The sequence below is a fragment of the Stylophora pistillata genome, chromosome 13 (assembly GCF_964205215.1).
Source record: "Stylophora pistillata chromosome 13, jaStyPist1.2, whole genome shotgun sequence".
Taxonomy (NCBI): Eukaryota; Metazoa; Cnidaria; class Anthozoa; order Scleractinia; family Pocilloporidae; genus Stylophora; species Stylophora pistillata.
In genome coordinates, this window is record NC_142531.1 from 5,570,966 (window position 1) to 5,581,551 (window position 10,586).

Below are 10,586 nucleotides of genomic sequence, written 5' to 3' on the forward strand. Positions count from 1 at the left end.
TCACAGTAATTAACATATAGTCAAACCTCCCAGGAACAACAACCTTTGATATGCTAAGTGACTTCAATTGCATCTTTGAAATAACTTGGCAGCTCCTTACCTGACTTGGTTGACTTTGCCCTCGGCACTAGCGACGACCTCAATCAGAATAATTTATTTGCAGTTAACCTGATAAGATCTGTTTGTTTGCTTTATTTTCTTATTCAGTTAAATGCCCCAATTAAGGTTGATTAGGATTTTCCAGCTACGCTCTTACGCTATGTCAACTTAATTTGATAGTACATGTTCATGAGCTTGCTAAGATTATCCCAAACTTGGAACACAAAACGGCTTTTATCGGTGTTTGCTCATATAGAACCCAGTTTAATTTTAAATTCTAGACACTAGTTCTGTGTTCTGGTGAAGTCAATAATCATAATCATCACAAGCTAAAACCTATTTGGAACAACAAAAAAGAATCTGGAATGAACTAACAAGTAAAAAATTAACCAATCAGCTACCTTTTAACTAGATAAGTTGGCTTGTAAGACCCAAGAAATAAAACTGTCCATCATCAATCCGTAATGCGACAGCTCATCAAAAACAAACTCATGAAGTACAAAGTTTTACAAATTTTACTCTCACAAGGACGCGACATTGACGAAGTATTTTGATTTTATTATCACGGCTGTGCTACGGTACAAAAACGAAAAACTTCCACAGTCATTTTTACAGTTATAACTATACCACTTATACTTCCTATGACTAACGAACATTGTACAGTAAGGGCTGCAAAGTATTCTGACAACATTTGATTTTTTTTCCTTTCTCAACTTTTGGAGGGAATAGAAACATCATGGACGCCATCTTTATCGACTATTCTGACGAAGAAATCTGGGAGACGAACCAAGAAACGCCTTTGTACCTAAGGAAGACAAACGAAGATAAACATTGACCAATGGCTACACCTTTACCTATGGGTCGGTTACCGGACACTTCGCCGACATGTCAGTTCGCTGTCAGCCACCTCACCGACACCATCAGTCAACTCACCGACACCACCAGTCAATTCACCAACACGCCGGCGTCAACTCGCCGACAACTTCGGTTTGTATTTGCTGTTTGTTCAAATTAATCATTGACTTAACTGACAGAAATACAATCATGACATCGGCGAAGTAACCGAAGATTTCAACAGAGGGACCGATATGTAGGCGAGTTGACCCAAAGGTGTCAGCGACTTGGTTTTCGGTGAGTTGACCTGTCGGCGAAGTGACCGGGTACCCTGGGAGGGAGCTCACATGGACCGATAAAAACGCACCCTTAGATGAATGGGACATTAGACTAGTGTAAAAAGTATGGTCGCCAAAATAATTACATTGAACACCATGAAGCTAAGAGCTTAGCAAAAATAAAAAAAATAATCAATTGACGAAAGTTTTCAACATTCGTGTCATTTTCAAGAATCATTGTTTTCTTGTGACAAGGTTATCATCCCTTGGTAAATATTACCTCTTCAATGCATTTCTTGAGAAGCTCCGTAGCCTCTTCGCGGCTTAAACCTAGTTTAAAAAGAAAAAGAACATTTAAAATTTAACAGTTTCAAAAATACGTATTCTTGAGAGTAGCTCTCGCTAACTTTAGCTTCAAACAAAATATCAGGCAGAGACAAAGACAAATAACTGGACAAAGATACTTACACATCCTGTATTTATAAAATCAATCAGGATCAATGTCAACATGTGAGCAATTGAGTACCTACCCATCCCCTGACCAAAATAACAGTCAACCGATAATAACTTCAGTTTAATGTGTGTTGGGGAGGGGTGGGTGTGCAGCTGCTCAGATACCAACAATGATTCATTATTTACATATTCTCCGCTCATTGTATCGTTGGAAATATTTGGATTTTGGATTTTTCCACAATGACTCATCTGCAGGGTGGCTTTTCATCCTCTGTTTATTTTATTAATTGCACATAAATCCTTGTTTATCTATTAATATATTATTAAAATATAATATTAATATAATATTATTAGTATATTATTTATCTATTAACATTTTTTGTATGTACATGTCATTGAGCATTGAATTGTTTCAAGCTGTACAATCCAGTAAACGATCAGCATACCTGGTTTGTAATAACGATCCAAGATACTCAGGGAGAAGAATGATCCATAACCATGTGCAGCAAATGGAATCTGGAACAAAAAAATGTAAATATCAAGCACATGCATAGATCAAAATAATTTGACAACTACCTTAGGTGTCTTTCATCTTCCCAATTTGTTATACCCCAATATAGTAAGTAAGTAAGTAAGTAACAACTTTATTTACAGAGGGTAACACATAACAGTTAAAAACTGACGAACCAGTGGCCCTCTATCCTAAGTTAAAAGTCAAAAACTAATTAATTAATTTAATTTAATTTAGTTTAATTTAGTCCATTTTCACTGCATTAAGTTTTGCAGCAGGGAAGGACTAGAAAGGAACATTGGAACCATTCGTGCTAGTCCACCCTCCCACCCATCCCACCCCAGGGGAGGACATCCATCACACAGTAATCTCGTGTGTGGGGGAAATTAATGTCTCCTACCCCAACCCTGCAGGAGACGGGACCTCCATTTATTCGTCCCTATCCAAGAAGACTAGAACATCTAACCATTTCTTGATGTTATAGAAAGGTAGCAAATTCTTCTCAATTATTTTAAGACCCTGAGTGTTGGTCCGGCCGAGGCTCGAACCCTCGACCTCCCACACAACAGTCCAGCGCTCTATCCATTGAGCTAACTGGGAGGCAGTTTACACTTATAAGATAATAAAAAAAAATAATAATAATAATAAAAACCTGGATAAGATCTGGATATGCACAACTAAAAACTAAGCTAAGAGTTCTTGGATAAAAGATATTTTCTAACAGAAGATTTAAAAGAGCCAATGGAGTCTTTCTTTCGAATGTCTAAAGGGAGGCTGTTCCATAGTTTTGCTCCACTGGCCTGAAAAGTTCGCCCCCTTCCGTTTTTCTATTATAGGAGGGGCACACTAAGTTATATTTTCCATAGCGACTGGTTCTGGTGTCAGTCTGAGTTTCTCGTTAAAAGTTCTGTTATATAGCTCAGAAAATTCTTTTCATCTTTGACGCACCTAAATTTTAAACTAGCCCTTTTAAGGTTTAATTCTTCCTTAAGTAGCAGCCAATCGAGTCATCTAAAAAGCATCTCGCTTCTTTCACCGATATCAACATCCAAGATTACTCGAGCTGCTTGCTCTTGCAGCTTGGATACGCGGTTAACGTTCTCTTTTGACGCAGTGCACCATGCACATAAGCCATACAACATTATTGGCTTGATCAAGGCGTTGAAATATAGCTTATGCTCAGCTAGAGGCAGGTTACGCTTAATCTTCTTCAGCACCGCAATACGTTGTGACACTTTTTGACAAATGTCATCTATGTGTTCAGTAAAACTCAAGTGATTGTGTAATTTTACTCCAATTAGTTTCTGTGAAGTTACTTTCTCAATCTCACTACCGTTGGATGGTAATTTAAGATTCGTGTCTGGAGCTTTCTTTTTTAGTCGTTTGCCAGTTACTAGAAGACTTTTTGTTTTAGAGGCATTAAGTACCATCTTGTTTTCAGATGTCCAGTCTGCAATCTCGTTTATGTCTTTTTGGAGCCTCTGCTGAATTGCAGGTGGATCTGCAGCTACAGCGGAAGTACTTAAAGTTGCGTCGTCTGCGTAGATGTCTACAGTTGACTTAGAGACTGAGTTTGGGAGATCATTTACAAAGATGATAAATAGCAGTGGTCCCAGGACTGATCCTTGCGGAACACCGTGTGTGATCAGCCTGTATTCATATGCATATTCTCCATACTGTGGTCTATACATTTTCTAATTTGCTGGCAAGGAGAATCTGTTTAACAATCAAGAGCTTCTTTGCTAGTGATCATTTCCTTTCTTCTCATGACCTAGATGTGTGATTCGGGGCTGATGTGGTGAGGAGAAATTGGATGCTAGTCACTCTTAGGGTTTGAAGGATTAGATATGTAGTATGCCAAAACATTCCAGGAAGTTTTTATGTGAAGTTCAAAACACATTTGGGCACTTTCACCTACTGCCTCCTGACTCTCATTAAACTTACCATTTAGCTTTGCCAAAAGGAAAAGGCAAAGACAGGGCTGCTGGCTAGTTCTATATCTTATTAACCAAGCACGACGGCCATACTGGGAGAATATCGGCCTGAGGTCTTGACAGTATGGATCGAGCGCAGTGAGGTCCGTACAAAAAAGACCGAGGGCCGATATTCTTCCAGTATGGTCCCGAGCAAGCTTGGTTAATAAGAGCTTTATTATATGACTGAGGTTCAAAGGGACACAAGTGCCGTATCATTCAGGAACATTCGGGACAGTGCCCGATCCAATACTGAGAGAATATTGACCGGCAATAGAGCATTTTGATTGGTTGATTTTAGTTATTGGCCCTCTGACTGCCCGAGTCGTGTAAGTCATGTAAGTCGTGTATCTAGTCTGTTTAAATGTTCTGGAAATTGTGATATCTCATAGAGAAGGAGGGAGAATTCCTATTCAAATGCAGTGCCTATCACATGCACCAAAAAAACTGACTTCAGTTGACAAACCTTTTGAAGAGAAGCCAGCCAGTCCATGTAGTAAAGTTCTGGACCTTCTGCATCATCATAACCAGCCAGCAGCAAATTGACTTGGTAAGCAGACTAGGAAATCGATAAATAAATTTTATTAAACTTTATCAAGAATCCAATTAATTCAAGTTTGATTTTCACTGTGTAGGTTGAAAGTGTGCTGATAATTTATTTCAAGAAAAAGCTTGAGTTGAAGCCTCTCTCTTTCTTTTCAATCAAACTCTTCATTCAGAAGCTACACGACAAATGAGAAGATAACTTGTACTTACAGAACTTCGTAAAGCATCTGCTAAGTTCCGCCTTGTGAAGTTGGCTGCTGCATGAGGAGTAAGTTCATAGCCTAACAATTCATGTGAGAAGAACATGAAGTAATCATAACTGTTTTTCCACAGGAACAAACTACACTATTTTACAAATCTATCATTGTTATTTTATTCTGGTAATACATAAACTTTGAGGATTCTACACTAGAGGTTTCTAAGTGGTCCTAGAACATTAGCTAGTGTTACCAGAGGTACAACAGGTATGACTTGGGGTGGTATAATCTTTGGCTGGATTTTCAACTCTACATTTTTGCCAATTGTTACAGCTGTAACCTGGAGTGCACAAATCTTATCAAGGAGATCAAGATAGTGCTGCACGCTTGTGATCCTTCACCATGACCATGTTTAATTTAAACAACAAAAGATTCTCATCTCTTCCCCCCACCTCACCACAGTTTCTCCAGTTCCTAAGCTCCTCATAGAAATGTCTTTGTCCCCAAACCTTCCCCTGGTTTACAAAATCCAAAATTCACGGATGCATCGAACGACTTTTTAAAAAAGATAAATACTAAGCACTTGCTTGGCAAGAATACGCCACAGTTAAGGCTACCACAGTCATTTGGTAAAAATATCAATGTATCTCATTTCCAAGACCCACCATTTCTCATCTTGTACAGCTGTATATTTTTTTCCATGTACTCAGCAAACTGCACTGTGTCTCCAGCTTCCCCAGTCACCAGCATCAACAGTTTGCTGCTCAACTTGAACATTTTGTCCTGGTCTGAACAGAAGACATTCATAATAACTCAGTAATCTACTAAGGGGTCATGTGGAAATAAAACCGTTAGGAAGTTCAAATACAACTTTAATTTCTCCCAGTGTTTTACAGGGTAATTCAACATAACTTGGAAGGGGAATTTAATACATGGTGGGATAAGCATGGGGTTAAAAACATTTTAAAGCACCAAGGCATTCCTATGATTATGGTAGTCTGGGAAAAAATTGAAATGAGAGGCCTTTACTGACAATAGTGCATAGTGGTGCTGGTACCCAGTTCCAAGCCACCTTGTGAAAACACTGGATAGTGTTAAGTGTGTTCTGCACTGGATTAAGAAGTTCAGGATCAATTCCTGACCAGTTCACTGTGCTGGTTCTTAGACATGACATTTCACTCAACTTCACATTAAATCTGTCCACCCAGGAATGTTAAAGGGGAAACACAAATTGTTAAGAAAACCTGACAAAGGTAAAGGTAGAGTCTATAATTGACCCAGGTGACCCACAAGGCACCTGAGCTTAACCCAGTTCCCATCGCAAGGAGCAAGCAGGAGTATTACCACTTCCCCCTTGCGGATGGGATCCTATTCCATCACTCTGTCACACTTCCCTGACATTTTGCCACAATCCATTTAGACACCTGAGTGAAGAAGGATTCTGTGAGAGTAAAGTGCATTGCCAAGGACAAAACACAATTAGCCTGCCAAGTTTCTGAAATACCCAGAAGGAGGATGTGCAATACTCATAGTTACATCATGCAACAAAACTTAAGATAAGCTCCTGCATTAACTGGGGTCCCTTGACTCTTTAAACATAACTGAACATGTGGTTAGAATTATTACCCCGACTATGATAAAGATTTACTGCCAAAGGAGGGGCAGAGATAATCTTTGGTGAGGAATTTCAAGGAAAATTTCTTTAGGTTAGGAATTTTTGTACATTGTCACATTTCTAATTTGAATTTTTTTTCTTCCCTGAGGTTCTACTTAAGATTTTTCTTAATCATAATTTCAGCCTCTTCAGAATCTTGTTCACTTTGAAAAATCTAACGAAGAAAGAGAGTAAAAAAACCTAAAGGAAAAACAAAGGTAAAATCTCCTGGATATACATGCAGTTAAAAGATGACAAGTCTTTCCTTAAGTAAAATCTTTCAAAACAGTTATGTATAAATAAATATGCTACGTGTAATTACATCGATTGGATTTACAGTTTTATAAAGGTTTCACCTAACATATCTTTTCTTAAAACAAACAAAAGAGAACATAAAACTTAAAAGCAACAAAAATCGGTAAACTTTGACAAAGACCTGAGTCATGGTCAGTGCCCAACTGGCCTCATGGCGGCGTTCGGATGTCACGCCACATTTCTCGATCAAACGCAAATACAGCGATCCTTTCACGGATGCATCGAACTGAGAAATAACCTTACCATCTTTCATGCGTATAATACTTCTCCCACTACCAGAATCACTAGCAACCAGGACAAAGTCGGGACCTTGAATTCCTATTAAACACTCCATATTGTTGAAAATCTCACGATGACTTAGCGACCGAGCCGTAAATTGCGGGCTGAGATATTCAGCACATTCACTCAATTAGCATGCGTAGTCTCGGCTGTAAACAAAATGGCGAACAAGAGGAGGCTTTGACATTCTAAAACCGATCTCGTGGGTAACAGATATCACTTTATGAATATGCGGATTGTAACTTTCAACCGCAAGATAATTTTCGCAGGTCTACTTGCCTGTCTCGTAATCGCAATTATATGGACAATGTATCGCCCAGTAAAACATGGGAACATTGATCATTCTAGATATACCATTTATGAACGTTTCGAAAACAGAAAAACAAACCTTCCAAAAAGATTTTCTGCGGCTACAAACGCCCAAGGAATAGTTGCAACTGTGCTTGTCATAGCCTGCAACAGACCAGAAGTGGAGAGATGCCTGGACCGATTATTAAGATTTCGACCATCGGAAAAGAAGTTCCCTATAGTTGTCAGCCAAGATTGCGGACACGAGGAGACAGCTAAAGTTATTGCCTCTTATGGAGACAAAGTCATGTATGTAAGACATCCTGACGTGTCCGACATAAATGTGCCTGGAGGTGCAGATAATTTAAAGGGTTACTATAAACTATCAAGACACTATAGATGGGCTTTATCGCGGGTTTTTGATGTGCTTCATCAAGATACGGTTATTATTGTTGAAGATGATCTAGAGATTGCTCCTGACTTCTTTGAGTATTTTGAGGCTACTAAAACATTGCTTGATAAAGACCCTACAGTATGGTGTGTATCAGCGTGGAATGACAATGGAAAAACCGGAAGGGTGAGGGGTAATGATTTGCTCTACCGAACTGATTTTTTTCCTGGTCTAGGATGGATGCTGAAAAAATCTCTCTGGGAGGAGTTGGCACCTAAGTGGCCTGCAGCATTCTGGGATGACTGGATGCGGCATCCAGAGCAGAGACGTGACCGTGCTTGCATTCGTCCTGAGATACCTCGTGTGGTGACATTTGGAAGGATAGGAGTTAGTCGGGGCCAATTCTTTGATGAGCATCTCAAATATATTAAGCTGAATGATGAATTTTATCCTTTTACAGAAAAAAATTTGACATACCTCATGAAAGATGTATATGATGCAGCATTTATCAATACAGTGTACAAATCCCCATTAGTTTCATTTGAGTATTTTCACTCAGGCCAGGTGATGCCTGCTCCATCTGTGAGGGTTCAGTATGAATCCGAGGAAACCTTTAGGTCATTAGCAAACCAACTAGAAATCATGAATGACTTTAAGGCAGGAGTACCAAGAATGGCATATAGAGGTGTGGTTAGTTTTATGTACAAAAATGTAAGAGTTTATTTAACACCACCCAGAAACTGGAGTGGATATGAATACCGTGAATGATTCTAATTCCCAGTGCTCCAAGTTGTGAAAGCCATGTTTTGTAGTCAACAGTGCACTTAAAGTGCCCATAATGTCAAAAAACGCTTTTTACTCATCTAATTCTACATTTGACCAAATGAACTTGGGTGAAAAATTCTTTTGATTTGGATAAAACACGATTTTTTCACGAATTTTTACAAAGTTCAAAATTCTATTTTCTTGCGGTCGACCCCTGCCGCTGATCACAAGAATAACGTGCTCAAAATGACCACGTGACTGATATCTGTGACGTAGGTTCAGGAACCTCAGTTGACCTTTAAGTGCATATAAATACACTGGTCGAGTGCGGGTCGTTTACGATATTGTGAGCTTACGATATTGTGACCACTCTGAAGCAAATTCCCACTTGTTTTCAAGTCAGATAAGTCACAACCCAAAATCACTTGTTCCTGAACTTACATCATGACTCACTTTAAACTGAGGAAGACTGGTGCGAATGGTGGACCAAAATGGCGGCAAATTTGAATGTCTTATGCGTTTTATCCAAATCGAAAATTTTTTTTTCCCAGAAGTTCATTTGGTGAAATGTAGAATTAGATGAGCGAAAAACATTTTTTGACATTATGGGCGCTTTAAACACAATTTATCATACAAAAAAATATACTCAGAAATCAGGTGATTTGTTTTGAATTTGATTTGTTTTGAAGAATTTCACTTAAATTTTTTTTTCAGCCTCTTGCTAGCCATATTATACATAACCTGCATTTAGTCAGACTTACTTGATACCTGTGGTGATAGGGGACTCTGTGGTAGAGGGGAGGAAGGAAAGGAAATCAAGATAAGAATTATAGTAAACTATTTTACAAAAGTAAAACGAAACGTACAATCATCCTATAAAGAGAAACTACTACAGATTATCAAAGTAATCTATAAATTGTACAGTTTCAGAGAAGTTTAATTGCAGGGTTTAAGATTTTGCTTCAATAACAGAGCAATAATCTATTGTGATAATAAATTACTTTGTATTGGAAATCAGTCTAGCTAGAGTAAGTGTATTAAAGAGAAACTATTATCGACTAATTGAAGCAATTGACTTACTATACTGTTTGAAAGAAGTTTGATTATGACTTTGAAGATTTTTCAACAATGTTATGGCTCTTAATTATTATAAAAATTTTGTCTGGAAACAGTCCAGCTGGGAAATAATCATATATGGTGAAACTATAAAAACTATGAACACAAAAAATATTGGTGTTTTAAAAAAAAAGCCAATTAAGCAGGAGAAAGAAAGCTGCAAATAGCAAGGGTGCTTAGTTTGTTGCTTGAAGGTTTTCTTACATATCCTGAGGATAACCGGTAATCATGATTGGTCAGTACAATGATGACCTGTCAGATTAAAATCAAAATGTTCATGGTTTTTTCTAAGTTTCATGGCAAGAGATATTTTTTTTGTATTGCAATGTGTTTTTCTAAAGATAATTTGCCCTCAACTAGAGAGATATAGTTGCTAAACTGGAATTTTTAAGAGAGATTATTACATATAAAGAAATATTATATGCAATTTTAGTTTTTTTAAGATGTGGTAACAATTGAAATGGATCTACTTTTCACAAGTTTGATAAATAAATATAGTCCTATTTGTTTCAAGAATGGAGGTATTTCCTTTGTCGCAAATCTTTACTTCAGCAGAACCTTATGCAGCAAAATGTCAAACACTCAAAGCTCATATGGTGACCATTTCAAAAGTAGTCCTTCCATAGTGTTATTCCCGCACACTGGATAATTATGGCGAGATACAATACAATTTTGGATCAATCAGAGCTTGTGTACCTCTCTAATCACATGATAATTTTATTGCTGGTAAAAAAAAAATTGACTAAAAATAATAATAAAAAAAATATGGTTTAGACGCAACCTTAACATACCAATCAGTCTCCGCTATCCCATATGTTAAAAAAAAAAAGTAATCGTAATCCGAAAAAATAAAATTTTCAGATCGTTTCACTTCATGACTGCGAGGA

The 10,586-nt window shown here is 37.8% G+C and overlaps 2 protein-coding genes across 3 annotated transcripts; one reads left to right on the plus strand and one right to left on the minus strand.

Annotated features, from left to right (window-relative positions):
* Positions 1-636: 636 nt before the first annotated feature.
* Positions 637-7,669, minus strand: LOC111337756 (proteasome subunit beta type-2). 2 transcript variants are annotated; one of them, XM_022944116.2, is made up of 7 exons: positions 7,528-7,669; positions 5,557-5,679; positions 4,905-4,975; positions 4,615-4,707; positions 2,111-2,180; positions 1,492-1,541; positions 637-904 (listed from the first exon to the last, which is right to left on the minus strand). In XM_022944116.2, exons 2-7 carry the CDS (start codon positions 5,666-5,668, stop codon positions 809-811), a joined length of 492 nt encoding a protein of 163 aa, XP_022799851.1. In that variant the 5' UTR covers positions 5,669-5,679; positions 7,528-7,669; the 3' UTR covers positions 637-808. The 2 variants fall into 2 exon arrangements, with proteins under 2 accessions (XP_022799851.1, XP_022799850.1); XM_022944115.2 differs by lacking the exon at positions 7,528-7,669 and adding an exon at positions 7,104-7,256.
* LOC111337738 (alpha-1,3-mannosyl-glycoprotein 2-beta-N-acetylglucosaminyltransferase) lies at positions 7,290-10,215 on the plus strand. The gene has a single exon (XM_022944091.2). The coding sequence runs from the start codon at positions 7,363-7,365 to the stop codon at positions 8,584-8,586; it is 1,224 nt and encodes a 407-aa protein (XP_022799826.2). The 5' UTR covers positions 7,290-7,362; the 3' UTR covers positions 8,587-10,215.
* Positions 10,216-10,586: the final 371 nt, after the last annotated feature.